The sequence below is a fragment of the Saccopteryx leptura genome, chromosome 8 (genome assembly GCF_036850995.1).
Source record: "Saccopteryx leptura isolate mSacLep1 chromosome 8, mSacLep1_pri_phased_curated, whole genome shotgun sequence".
NCBI classification, from domain to species: Eukaryota; Metazoa; Chordata; class Mammalia; order Chiroptera; family Emballonuridae; genus Saccopteryx; species Saccopteryx leptura.
The window spans coordinates 28732069-28746823 of NC_089510.1; the positions used below are offsets into that span (position 1 = coordinate 28732069).

General features: G+C 42.5%; 1 protein-coding gene across 1 annotated transcript in view; it reads left to right on the forward strand.

The window, feature by feature from the left end:
• Window positions 1–916: 916 nt before the first annotated feature.
• Window positions 917–14755, forward strand: part of TOMM70 (translocase of outer mitochondrial membrane 70) — a 49680-nt gene continuing 35841 nt past the window's right edge. The window contains exon 1 of the mRNA XM_066346958.1: window positions 917–1686. Coding sequence (XP_066203055.1) covers window positions 1363–1686 — 324 coding nt within the window. The 5' untranslated portion in view covers window positions 917–1362. The remainder of the gene's footprint in view (window positions 1687–14755) is intronic.

The window sequence follows — 14755 nt, forward strand, 5'->3', positions numbered from 1 at the left end:
AGTATACTCAGTTGTACCCCAAAGTACAAATTGATCATTTGTAAATTTCTAATATAAAAGTCTGCATACCAGTATACCTGAAATGGGGAGCTATAGTTCTGAATTCTGATTCTCTATTAATACTTTTCTTCTTAAAAAATACCACGAATTCCAAACAGTTCCTGGAAATTTTTTTTAATTTTTTTTTTTTTAAGAGATCTGGAACAGAGCACAGTGAAAGGATTTGACAAAGCCATATATGTGAAAGCTCTGAACTGAAATTTCTACTTGGGAATGAGGTAAAAGGACTCGGACATCCAGTGCAACGCAAGGACACTGGGCGGATCAGAGCGCTGGGGAGGCGGGTATGCCAGAGGGCGGGGGTGGGCTGTGGTGCCAGAGGAAGTGCAGAACGAGATGCGACTCTGTCAAGAAAAGGTGGTGACTGTGCGTGTTCGCGTTTCTCTTCACTCAGCTCGAGAATCGGGTACTAACACACAGACATCGCTTTCACAACTGATGAAGACGAGGAGCCGCAGAGACCCGCTTCAGGACGTTTCTACTGAGCCAACCTAGATTTGCCGGTTTCCACCCAGTCTGATTTCTGCCATCAGTTTGTTGCCCCAATAATCTGAAATTCGTCCAAACTAAAATCTGGCCATGGTACAGATAAAGTCGGTAATACAGCAGGTTATCTTCAGCTTTGAGCTCTTTCCTCTCACACGTTTAAAAGTCTTTCCAATAACTTTGTTTCCAGGACACGCAGACAGACATCCGAGCAGAAGGCCACTGGACCCTCAGAAGCGCCAACGTGGCGGTAGCTAAAAAACCAGGGATCTAAATTCCACCAATAAACTGAGCAACTCGGCCTACGCCCCGCCCACCACCCCTGCCAGCCAATAACCTTCCCAACTCCTCCGCCACTCTCGCCCATTCTTAGGGCCGCTGCAGAGCCTTTCGCTGCTCCCAGCGCCTGCGCACCATAACACTCTCGTACTGTATCTGCGGCGCTCCTCGCTTCGCTAGGCCCGGATACCAGTGGAGGCCCGCGACCCCAGAAGACAGTCTAGAAACAGCAGCCATGTGAAAGGAAAGAAAGAGAACCGCCTCGGGCGCGCCTTGCGCGCTTCCCCTTTACCCGGAAGTGATTCTTCCTCCTCCTCCCCCTTCACGGTTAAGAAGGGAGGAGAAGGGCTACCCGGCCTGGCCCGGCATGCCGTGGGCTTCCGGTGACTTTTGGCCCTTTTCCGCCGTGCGCTCGAGCTTCCCAGCGTGCGCGCCCGTTCTGTGCCTTCCTTCCCTCCCTGCGGTTCTCCTTCGCACGCTAACTGGTGACTGTGGCGCCCGCCACCTGCAGAGAGACGGTGGCGGAGGACACTCGTCATGGCCGCCTCTAAGCCCGTAGAGGCGGCGGTGGTCGCCGCGGCCGCGGCCGGCCCCGGGAGCGGGGTGGGCGGCGGCGCGACTGCGGGCCCGGGCCCGGGGAGCCTGCCGCGATGGCAGCTGGCGCTGGCGGTCGGGGCGCCCCTGCTGCTGGGCGCAGGTGCCATGTACCTGTGGAGCCGGCAGCGGCGGCGCCGAGAGGCCGGGGGTCGAGGCGACGCTGGCGGACTGAAGCGCAACAGCGAACGGAAGACCCCGGAGGGCAGGGCCAGCCCGGCCCCGGGCAGCGGACACGCCGAAGGCTCCGGTGCTCACCTGGAAATGGTGAGAAGCAGCCCTGGGCGGTGGAGGTGGAACCCAGCGGGCGCAGCCTTTGCCGGGCGCCTGGGGCCGGTCAGGGGGCTCCCGTCCGAAGGCAGCACGTGCGCTTAGGGAGTCCTTTCTGTCTGCCTTTGTAGGGAGCGGAGTAGCCCGAGGGCACAGGTCAGCCACACTCTTTGACACCTTTCTTTTGGTTTCAGAAAAACATTTTTCTCGGTGACACAGCATTTATCCCTAGCGTTGTGGGTACGGGGATCATGTATAGCGGTGATGATTGTATTACCTAGTGAAGGAAAGCAGATTCTATTAACGGTTAGTAGTTGTGATGAGAATTGCTTTGGCGATTTCCAAGGCCTAGAACTTAATCGCTAATAATCCTTTTAATAACGAGCAACTCACCCTCTTTTTTTAAAGTGGTTTAGGGTGGGGGGATAGGTAAGTACCCTGTTGATTTACAGAGTGAGATGGTGTTCATTGGCTTTTTATCTGTGAGAGTCAGTTCTTAAAACATTTTGAATAGAAACGTCTTAAATTTGTTTTTTATTTTACCGTGAAATATGCGTGACCAAGCCTGATGTACCTGAAACAGATTCTCTACTAGTATTAGGTGAGGCGCTGGCATATCTGGTGAACTGCTTTGTATGGTTTTGTTGAACTATTGAATCCTCTTGGTATGTAACAGCTGTGGGCGGGGTGAGGGGTGGCTTGCTAGGCTGCATTTAACAATACAAGGGTGGGGTGGGGTGGAGGGTTTTATATCTGAGTCTGGGATTGTACAATGACAGTTCCAGAGTAAATCAAAGGTCAGAGAAATCTTTGGCCAAATAACTCTTAGTTGTATACATTTGGAAGTCATTTCCAGGTTGTAGTATTCATGTCGAAGACGGTTTACTAAGTCAAATTAGCTTTAAAGGAAGTTAAGATGTGCGAATGAACTACCATAGTTTAGTGCTTACTCTATGTCAGTCATACTAGGCACAAGAGAGCCAGATAATATTTCCAATAGGAGAGTAAAACATTTATTTTTAAATATTTTATTTTTATTGATTTAAGAGAGGGAGAGAAATCAATTTGTTGTTCCACTTATACGTTCACTGGTTGATGTCTTTTATGTGCTCCTGACTGGGGATCCAGCCCTTAACTTTGGCATATCTGGACGATTCTTCAAAGAACTGAGCTACCTTGGCAGGGCCTTTTTTTTTTTTTTTTTTTTTTTAAAGACTCATCACAGTATGGTGGAAGAACACAAGGACTGTGAGAACTAGATGTGTGCATTATAATGTTCTGCAACATAGTTGCCTTGGGAAAGTCATTTTATGTCTCTAGCCTTAGTGTCATCCTGTAGAATAAGTGGATTAAAAATTACATCTCAATTTCTGCCAGCCCTAACTAGAGATTCTGAGTGCTGCTAATGATAGGTACTCAGGGTATTCTTTGAATTAGTCATCACTTGTTATTATCATTGTCTGAACTACTCTGGTCATTTCCTATTTCATTTTTTAAATTTTAATCACAGAAAAATAGTGGATGAATGAAAAATACATAAAAGTTCTCAGTTCTGTAATAATCATTTCTATATATGAACTAGGTTTTGACATTTCATTACAATTTTATTTTGACTCAAAATAAAACTGGCACATACTGTTGTGTACCTTGTGGAGTTTGTGGGCTTGTGCCAATAATCTTGCTTTGAATTACTAGATGATTCTTTAGTGAAGCAACAGTAAGAATACTTATTTAATTTTTTAATAGAAATTTATATTTTAACTATTTGTGAGCAATAAATACTTAAAAGACTTGTCTTTTTTTATGGTCTAGTCCTTAGAGTTATTATTAGACTATCTAAATATAACTGATCCTAATTGTAACTTTGTTTATTGTCTGGCTGGAGAAATTGCTCTGTATTTGACTAGCACCTTTACATTGTATCCTCAGTGGGTTTTGTATTTAAGGAATCATTGTTTCAGCTAATGAAAATACTTGCAGACTCCTGATGCCCGAACTGTTCTTTCTCCACTTGAACAATAGCAGTAATTTTTAGGGGAATGAAGAAATGGACAGATAGCAGTTCAGGGTCCAATATCAGTGAATAATATGGAAAACCAGTGTTTTCTGTCTTTGGACTTATGTTTGCCTTTATGTAAAATGAACTAATAAAATTACTGAGATTATTTTATTGGGTTTCAGATTTTCATGTGCAGTCTAGAGTAGATCCAATTATCTTCTTTTCTGGGATAGCAAGCACTTATAATGAAAAAGAGAAGTATATAATATATTTTTTGTTTAACTAATATAAAATTTAGAATTTCACTAGAGAAAGGCATCTAACCACACTAACAGCATTAAACATTGAGATACAATAGTCTGCAAAGGATACATTCCAAGACCCTCATTGGATGCCTGAAATGCAGATAGAACTGAACCCTGTGTTTACACATAGTCCTCAGCTTAGGGATGGATTTCCATCTTGATATACCTATCCTAAGTTGAAAATATTGTAAGTCAAAAAGGCATTTACCAGTGTGCTGTAGAATATCACTTTATCCTCGTGATTGTGTGGCCGACTGGGAACTGTGGCTCACTGCTACTGCCCTGTATTACGAGAGTATCATACACATATCACAAGCCGAGGAAAGATCAAAATTTAAAGTTTGAGGTACAGTTTCTACTGGATGCGTATTGTTTTCATACCTTCATAAAATTGAAAATACAAGTCGAACCACTGTTGAGTCAGGAACCATCTCTACTATGTCTTTTATATTGTATATATACTAACGAAGTTTAATGTATAAATCAGGTACAATAAGAGATTAACAATAGTAACTAATAACAAAATAGAACAGTTATAACTATATACTGTAATATAGTTTATGTGAATGTGGTGAGAATCTCTTTATCTCAGTATCTTACAGTATTCTACTCACCCTTATTATGTGAGATGATAAAATGCCTGCTTGGTAAGGCAAAGTGAGGTGAATGACATAGACCTAAAGACCTAAGCTAAGGCCTAATCCTACATCCGAAGGAGCATTATCTGCTTTGGGTGATCCTGGCTCATTGAGCCATGACCATGTCAATGGTTGGATGTCAGGAGCAGATGATGTCCTTGACTGAGAAAATTTTCCAAAGCTGGCAACTGAAACCTTGGAGAGGAAAACCACAGATAAGGCAGGACTGCTGTACTTAAAAGTACTAACTCATGTTCCAGTTTGGACCATTATAAAACCTACCGTGAAATGACATTGATTCAGTAATTTAAAAAAACTTGAAGAATTCTCAAAGTCACAAAGTTCTTGAAGATCATCTTATCCGTAGGGCTCTCATTCTCTGGACCTGAGTGATCATCCCACCACACCCACATACACACTGGGCCTGGTATCCTGACTGCACAGATGTCTTAGATAGTTCTTTTTCAAACTTGTGATTGATTGATTTATTTATTTATTTATTTATTTATTTATTTATTTATTTTACAGAGACAGAGTGAGTCAGAGAGAGGAGAGGGATAGACAAGGACAGACAGACAGGAACAGAGAGATGAGAAGCATCAATCATTAGATTTTCATTGCTTGTTGCAACACCTTAGTTGTTCATTGATTGCTCTCTCATATGTGCCTTGACCATGGGCCCCCAGCAGACCGAGCAACCCCTTGCTGGAGCCAGTGACATTGGGTTCAAGCTGGTGGGCTCTTGCTCAAACCAGATGAGCCAACACAAGCTGGTGACCTCGGGGTCTCGAACCTGGGTCCTCTGCATCCCAGTCCGACACTCTATCCACTGTGCTACCGCCTGGTCAGGCCAAACTTGTGATTTTAAAAAAATGTGCATTAAAAGCATTTTCTTCATAGTTGCTTTTTATCTGTTGTGTGTGTGTGTGTGACAGAGAGGGACAGATAGGGACAGACAGGGAGAGAGATGAGAAGAGTCAGTTCTTTGTTGAGGCACCTTAGTTGTTCATTGGTTGCTTTCTCATATGTGCCTTGACTGGGGGGCTACAGCAGACCGAGTGACCCCTTGCTCAAGCCAGTGGCCATGGGCCGGTGAGCCTTGCTCAAACCAGATGAGCCCGCGCTCAAGCTGGTGACTTCAGGGTTTCGAACCTGGGTCCTCATCCCAGTCCGACGCTCTATCCACTGCGCCACTGCCTGGTTAGGTGCTTTTTATTTGTTTTTTGATCTTATAAAAAAGTATTCTTGGTAGACTGTTTCTGGAGCACGCCCAATGAATGCCTTTTCTTCGTGTGAACACTTCTAAACCCCTAGCGGTCCCCACCATACTTGCAGCCAGGAGAGTGGCAGGCAGCAGCGGCTTATCCCTGTTAAATCCCTGAACCTGTCTCCAAGGCCCCCTTTCTCCTGTTTCTGGAGGGCTTAAAGAAAGCCCACCCAGGCTCTCCTTTTGCCTTTTCTGTCCGACGCTCTTCCCTGTTTACTGTCCGCAGCTTTGATAAACATACTCTCAAAAAAAATAGTTATTCTAGTGTTCAACTTTTTAAAAAATTTTCCCATTGATTGGTTGTTTAATATTCAACTTTTTTTTATATATTACACGGGTGGGTTATCACCCATGAAATGGTTAGGAACCACTAACCTAGGTCAGCCCTCTAGAATGGGAAGGGAGAAATGTGTGTAAAAATTTTAATGGGTCGAAGACTGAGTCATCTGCAATTAATTAAGTTGAGTGAACACCTTTCAGTCTTATGTGATTCTAGGCAATATTTCACATTGTCTTTTCTTTTTCTTTTTTTTTTAATCTTTCTGAAGCTGGAAACGGGGAGGCAGTCAGACAGACTCCCGCATGCGCCCGACCAGGATCCACCTGGCACGCCCACCAGGGGGAGATGCTCTGCCCATCTGGGGCATTGCTCTGTTGCAACCAGAGCCACTCTAGCGCCTGAGGCAGAGGCCATGGAGCCATCCCTAGTGCCCGGGCCAACTTTTGCTCCAATGGAGCCTTGGCTGCGGGAGGGGAAGAGAGAGACAGAGAGGAAGGAGAGGGGGAGGGGTGGAGAAGCAGGTGGGTGCCTCTCCTGTGTGCCCTGGCCGGGAATCGAACCCGGGACTCCTGCACGCCAGGCCGACGCTCTACCACTGAGCCAACCAGCCAGGGCTACATTGTCTTTTCTTGATTTCATAACTTTTACTGTAGCTTCTGAGACATGATATTCTTATTTCCTTCCTTCCTTCCTTCCTCTCCTTCCTCTCCTTCCTCTCCTTCCTTCTTCTCCTTCCTCTCATTCCTCTCCTTCCTTCCTCTCCTTCCTCTCATTCCTCTCCTTCCTTCCTTCCTCTCCTTCCTCTCATTCCTCTCCTTCCTTCCTCTCCTTCCTCTCATTCCTCTCCTTCCTTCCTCTCATTCCTCTCCTTCCTCTCATTCCTCTCCTTCCTTCCTCTCCTTCCTTCACCCCCCCCCCCCCCTTTAACTTTGTGCTATCTCCTCTGTAGATTCTACTTAGTCTGCTTTCCAGGTTCTTTCTCTGCCTCTTCCTTTTGATGACTCGTGGTCTGTCCTAGGCGTTCTTATGCCCCGCCTTCACTGGATGCTTGCTTGCCCTCCAGCATGTCTATTCTGATGGCTCCCTAATTTCTTGTCTATAGCCCAGAACTCTCAAGAGGCCCACATTTAGAGGGAGTCTTCACTTCATGATTTCACAGGTATTTCACACCCAGACTCCTGTTTTTCCTGAGGATACCCCTTATCAGTCATGTGCATCTGATTTCCCAAGCCAGAATCATGGACATCATCTCTGACTTTTTACTCTTCGTGTTCTCTCCACATCCAGTCCTAGTAAAGCTTCCAGAAAATTTTGGTTCTTAAAAATCTGACTGCAGCTCCGTTCCCACTGCCATTGTTTCTCAGCGGAATATCTGCTACTCTGTTGCCCTTCTCCAGTCCATTTTGTCACTATCAGAGTAAATCCTGCAGCCCTGTGCTTAAAACAGTTAAGTGATATTCCTGCGTTGCCCGCAAGATAACATTAAAACTCACAGTTGAAGACCCTCCATAATCTGGGTCCTGCTTTCCTCTTCACTTTCTCTTGCCACTTCTTGTTTCTGGCCTTGGACGTTCTGTGAGCACTGCCTTCAAGTCACAACAGGCAGGTCCTTCACTTTCTCCGAAACCCTGCTCTACCTAAGTGTGCACCATGTGATCACATGCCGCTGAGCTTTTCCTTCTATAGCACTTCTCACGTGATCTAGGGCCGCTTGTTCGTATCTTTCCTGCTGTACTCTTGAGTCTGAACACTAGAATGGCTTTATCTTTCTTACCATTGTATTCTCAGCCTAATACAATGCCCAGCACATACTGGTATTGAGTCAGTGAACCAATGAACCTTCATTCTTTGACATTTATAAATATTATACTTCCACAAGGTGAATATTTTTTCAAAATTTCCAGTTTTTATTTTTATTCTACACATTGATACTGGAAATTGGTATAACAGTCTTAATTCTCATTTAGGCATTCTTTTTTCCTTTTCTTTTTTTTTAAAGTTCATTTTAGAGAGAAGAGGGGAGGAGCCGAAGCATCCACTCCCGTATGTGCCTTGCCCAGGCAAGCCCAGGTTTCACCCCAGCAGCCTCAGCATGCCATGTTGACACTCTATCCACTGCGCCAGCACAGGTCAGGCCTAGGCATTCTTTGTATGTCACTTGATTTTGTATGAACCGTAGTCATCATGCTGAAGAGCAGCATTTTTACAAGTAGGTTCCTAGGTAAAGAGTGCGCTGTATTATAATTTAGTATGTAGGGTTTGTTGTAGATTTTTTAAATTTCAGGATACAATATGGGAAATGACATTATCTTAGGTATTTTTTTACTATCCTGGGTCTGATTCATATAAAAGTAACAACTAGTCAATAAAGTATTGAGAGATTGTTTCTTATGCAGCATTTCAGAATTGAATACTATTGTAAAGCCGGGCTTTAAATTTAATAAATATACTTTTGGAATTTGGTAAAAATAAGATCATTTAAGAGAAGCATTATTGAACCACCTCATATTTTAACAGGCACTCATTTTTCTCATATATGGGTTAATTAATGTACCTAATTCTAGCTCATTTTCTTTAACACTGACTATATGTGATCATCAAGATACTTTATAAGTACTTGCTAAGAGTTTATAGTGATTTCTTACTGCCAAATATGTACCAATGAAAGCTTTCTGCAATGTCATATTACTGCAGGGCTTATTTTAAAGTCCCTTTCTGGTCTTCTGAATTTCTTCTCTGTGCTCAATAAGACCCTTTTAGAGTTGTTTTTCATCTTGAAAAATTTTCCTTTTTTGGCTGTCTTTGTTAGTAATTTTTATTTTAGAGCAAATTATTATTATTATTATTATTATTATTATTATTTGAGAGAGCGAGGGAGGGAGAGGTGAGTGATTACAAGAGGAGAGAAAGAAGCATCAACTCACTCTCTCCAAGTGAGGAGAGTGAGAGGCATCAACTCCTAGTGGCTTTCACTTTAGTTGTACGTTGGGTTTCTCGCAGGTGCCTTGACTGGGATATGCCCGTGCCCCTTGCTCAGCCACAGCAGCCTTGGGCTTTTTATGCCAGCGACCTTTGGACTCAAGCTGGTGAGCTTTAGGATTCTGTAGATTGATCCCGCCTGCTCAAGCCAGCGACCCTGCAGAAAGCTCACACTCGGAGCCAGTGACCTCAGGGGTTTCGAACCAGCAGCCTCAGCATTCTGGGCCTTTTATCCACTTTGCCACTACTGGTTAGGCCCAGAAGAGATTTTTGTAACTTTTCACTGACTGTCAAATCATGATTACTTTCTTACTTTTAGATTCTACTTAATTTACCAGGATTATACCTCAGTATCTGCCCATCCTGGGGGTCGCCATGTTGCGACCAGAGCCACTCTAGCGCCTGAGGCAAAGGCCACAGAGCCATCCCCAGTGCCCGGGCCATCTTTGCTCCAATGGAGCCTTGGCTGCGGGAGGGGAAGAGAGAGACAGAGAGGAAAGCACGGCGGAGGGGTGGAGAAGCAAATGGGCGCTTCTCCTGTGTGCCCTGGCCGGGAATCGAACCCGGGTCCTCCGCACGCTAGGCCGACGCTCTACCGCTGAGCCAACCGGCCAGGGCAGTATGTAGTTTTGATCTATAAGTGTTACTTGTTTTACAAAGTCGATTTGCCTCTGGGAGAGCTGGGGACAGGCTCCTAGGTTTGCTTCTTGTTTGACCAATTTCAACACAATGCTCAAGAAACAGAAGACGTACATATTTATTTATACTATATTTCTCGTTAACTTTTAATTTATTAGCTGAGTTATTTGTTTGTTAAGCCTTGTGTTTACCCAAGTAGTTTTGTGTGTGTTTGCAGTTGCTGCCTACTCTTTGGACTAACAATATTTTGGATACTAGTTGTGCAATTTACTCATCACCTAATGTACATTTTTTTATGTGACCCGGGCTTTCGGTGTTTTGATCAGTAATAAAAAGTTCTTTTTGAGAGGCCGCCAGTGTCTACTTGTTTGTCCCCTGCACTGGCCTCTGTTCCTTCAGGATGAAGACCGTCATGATGGTGGCACAGTAGAAGCACAGCAAATGTGCTCTTACCTACAATCAACGCAATTATACTTTCTTGGCAAAAAGATCTAATTGATCTAATGCTTCTGTCTTTTTAGTTAATGACCTTTCCTCTTGGAGTTGGTAGTGGTGAGTAAGATGGTAGCTGAGTCTGTTTTCTTTATTTCAGTTCCAGAGTGAAACTGGGTGTGATTCTACTGGTAAAGATTCATGTTCATAAAGTGCGGATGACAGTTTGTGCAGTAAAGAAGTTAGGTTTAGACAATCTGGAGTCAGATTGCTGGAGTTTGAAATCTCTCTGGGCTTCAGTTTCCTTTTATGGAAAATGGAGATAATGGTACTTAACCTTGCGTCGCCTGTGTGGTGCTTTTCCAAAGAATTTTTAAAAATAATTTTGACAGTGATTTTTGCTTCATTCATTAACTTTAGAATTCCCTGTAAGATTTGACTCCAGATGTTTGTTGAATTTATTAAGTGTGGTAGACTGCAAGTGACAAAAAGCCTTTGTCAGTTCGAGGCTTAGCAAAAGGCTAAGTTCTCCCCCCACCACCTCCATATTAGCTATGAACCTGAGTACAGTGGTACCTTGAGATACGAGTTTAATTCGTTCTGTAACCGAGCTCGTAAGTCAGTCAACTCATATATCAAACAAATTTCTCCCATTTAAAATAACTGAAATAGAGTTCATCTGTTCCAGCCCTGTGAAACATCCCCAAACCATCCTAAATTATGAAAAAACACATTTGTAATTAAGAAACACACATGTATACTTTACCAATGCATGACAAAATATATGAAATAAAAGAAAAAAGTGTTATTTATATTTAGTACTGTATTCTTACCTTGGAGACAGACGAGTGCGGCTAACTGAGGTGAATGGCGGAGGAGGAGGGAGGGAGGAAGGGAAGCAGGCACTGTAGACACATAAACTAAAACTGTACTTTCTTAACACTAAATGTAAACTAAAACTGCATTTTCTTTACTTTAAACAAAACTAAAACTGCACTTCTTTACTTAAAATGAAACCACAAATACTTAATTGTAAAAATACGCACTTTCTTAACTTTAAACTTAACCTAAGCTTAACGTTACGTATTTTTCATTTAATCATCACCTGTGTTTGCCTTTTTGGCTGCACTTTCGGCACTTTCACTTGCAGGACTTTTGAATAAAAATCTATCCAAAGAGGTTCTGCCCTTTAAAATGTTACGGAGTTCTGGGGTGAGCAGTGGTAGTGGGAAGCTATTGGAGGGTTTTGAGCAGGGAATGACAATTCAGCTTACTGTACTTGTTGAAAAGATCTTTCAGATCAGATAGAAACGTGTTGTAAAAAATGGAATTTAAAGATATACATTTTCACAGAAATTCGGTGTAAAATATTGTAGAATGTTTTAAAAAGAATATTCAAACCAAAAGTGATTTCCTATGACAAATTGCTTTATAGTTTTTTTAATTAAAAATTTTTTTTATATATGAAGTGAGAGGTGGGGAAGCAGAGAGACAGACTCCTGCATGTGGCCTGACTGGGATCTACCTGGCAAGCCCCCTACCACAAGATGCTCTGCCTGTCTGGGCCGCTGCTCCATTGCTTGGCAACTGAGCTGTTTTTATTTTAGCACCTGAGGTGAGACCATGGAGCCATCTTCAGCGCCCAGAGCCAACTTTTGCTCAAACCATTTGAGCCATGGCTGTGGGAGTAGAGAGAGAGAGAGAAATAAAGAGTGGGGAGGGGGATGGGTAGAGAAGCAGATGGTTACTTCTCCCCTATGCCCTCATCCAGAGTCGAACCTGGGACTTCCACACAACAGGCCAACGCTCTAAATTTCTGCCTAGTATTTCACAAGTCTCAAAGCTTGTGAAAATCGGGTCTAGTTCCTGCCATAGCTGGTGTTGATCAATGATCTGGCATTGTGCTAACAAAGCTTTTTGTCCTAAATTCCATCTGTGGGCCAAAATAATGGACTGTTCTGTACTATCCCTGTTGTAATGTCATTCTTTCTCTGCCATTTTATTATGAAGGGAAGCAGCTGTGCATAAAGTAATGGGGGGAGGGTTACAGTGAGCAGAAGGTGATAGGGAATTTAACCAAGGTCCAGAGCAGGGGTCCCCAAACTTTTTACACAGAGGGCCAGTTCATTGTTCCTCAGACCGTTGGAGGGCCAGACTATAAAAAAAACTATGAACATATCCCTATGTACACTGCAAATATCTTATTTTAAAGTAAAAAAACAAAACGGAAACAAATACAATATTTAAAATAAAGAACAAGTAAATTTAAATCAACAAACTGACCAGTATTTCAATGGGAACTATGGGCCTGCTTTTGGCTAATGAGATGGTGGTGCCCCTTCCAGAAGTGCAGCAGGGGCCGGATAAATGGCCTCAGGGGGCCGCATGCGGCCCGCGGGCCTTAGTTTGGGGACCCCTGGTCCAGAGCTATGCAAAAAGTGCCTCAGATACTTTCTGATGGGCAGTGGAGGGAGGAGCAAAGGAAGAAAATACGCAGTTTGGTGGTTTCCCTTTGTAATCTGATCTTTTTACAGTCAAGGTCATTTAGAGCTTTGGTTTTTTTCTACAGTACAATAAGGAAAGGAATTTAGCGGGTTCTGATTTTGGCCTTAAGAGTTAAAGAATTTGTAATCATTTTAGAAAGGAAGCTATTTATAAAACTTGACTGAATGGAGGGAAATAGCTAATTGAAAGATTCAGTTGCTTGGTTTTAGGTTGATTTAGACTTTGCTCAATAAAAATAAGAAGTATCCGTATTTCTAAGCCAAGCCTTGTATGGCCTTCCATTCAGATTTCTCTCTATTCTTTTAATTTGTCAGCCTTTGTTATGACTGCCTCTCGTTGTGTTCAGTATGGAAAGAGTTCATGACTTGTTTGTGCTGATGAAACAGTGTCATTACTGTAGCTCAGGGAATGGTTTATTTAATCTGCAAATCTTTAGTAAAAATACTAAAATTTTCAGTATGTTTGTAGTTAAACATAGATCTGGCATGCATTTAATATGCCACATTGTTTTCTATATAAGTAGACCCTACTCTTTTTAGGATGTGCATTAGCCATATTCTCCATGATTTAGAAACATTGTAAACTTTTTTTGCAACAAATAGAAACAATGTTTTTCTTCATATTTAATGTAAAAAGTAACTGAGTTTCATTATTTCGAAGCGGTATTAAGCACATTTGGTTTGTGATTGTGTTCCTGGCAGTTTTATCAATAAAACTGCTCTTCTGTGCTCCCAGGCTTCTGAGTGATACTTTGTTTCATACTGCCTTTTTTGTTAGTAGTTGCCGTCTGCAAATACATTCTTTCTTGACTTGACATTTTGTTTTAGATCATGCCTCATGCAGAATTTTATTTTTAATAGTTTGAAATTTTTTTCTTAATGGAGATTTAACCTATTTTCATTTATTGTTATTGACATAGTTAATATTCCTGCCATAAGTAACCTGCTTTTTGTTTCTTTCTTTACTTTTCCCTCCCTGCTTTTTGCTGTATTGATCATCTACCCCACTTAGGGATTTGTTTTATGTGGTAAGGAAGTTGTAGACTTCTGTTTCTGTTCTTGTATTCAACTGTAAATGTTAGTTTGGCTAGATGTATGATTTTAAATTCAAGATAATCTTCAGAACTTGGAAGTTGTTACTTCATTGGTTTTTTAGTACCTGATGTTGGTGATAGTTGGACACCAGTTTGGTTCTAATGTTTCCTTAGCTACTCCTTTCTGTGCCTTTCCTTCTAAACTTTAGTTAAATGTTGGAACTTCTGGATTTATACTTATGTCATTTAGCTTTTCCTCCAAACATCTTACCTCCTCTTGATTGCATTTGGGGAGGCTCTCTTGGCTTCTTAGTTATACCCATTCTGATACACACTGTGGTCCTCAGTTATGCCCATTCTAATACATAATTACTAGAAAGCCCAGCGGTCATACGAAATGACCGCTGTTCTAGATACTATAAATTGTAATTAAAATGATTTGTGCAAAGGTGTCTGCTAATTCAAACTGAATTACCCAGGGCAGGCAGCGAGGACGCCCCTTTGCTTAGTGCCCACGGGGTTTCCCCCTTCTACTTGCTTAATTGCTTAAAGTAGAGTGCAATGAAGGAAACCACTGGCGGTACATTTCTTAAGAGCCACCGCTAGCTCAATAAATAAAGGTGATTTAAATAATAAAATGTTAATTCACATGTCAAAGATTTCTTTGTACACAACATTTCTTGTGTAGATCTTTCCATCATTTTAAAGCTCGCCTTGCAGAGGACCATCTGCGACTAAAGCAAGCTTGTCTTTCTCTGCTCAGTGGTTTCTTTTTGTCGAGAAAGCCGTTTTTGTGCAGCTTTAGCTCCTTTTCTCTCCTCTTCAGTGCTGTATTTTCTAGGAGGCATTCTTAAAAGAAATTACGTTCCTTTTTTTTTTTTTTTGTATTTTTCTGAAGCTGGAAACGGGGAGAGACAGTCAGACAGACTCCCGCATGCGCCCGACCGGGATCCACCTGGCACGCCCACCAAGGGCGACGTTCTGCCCAC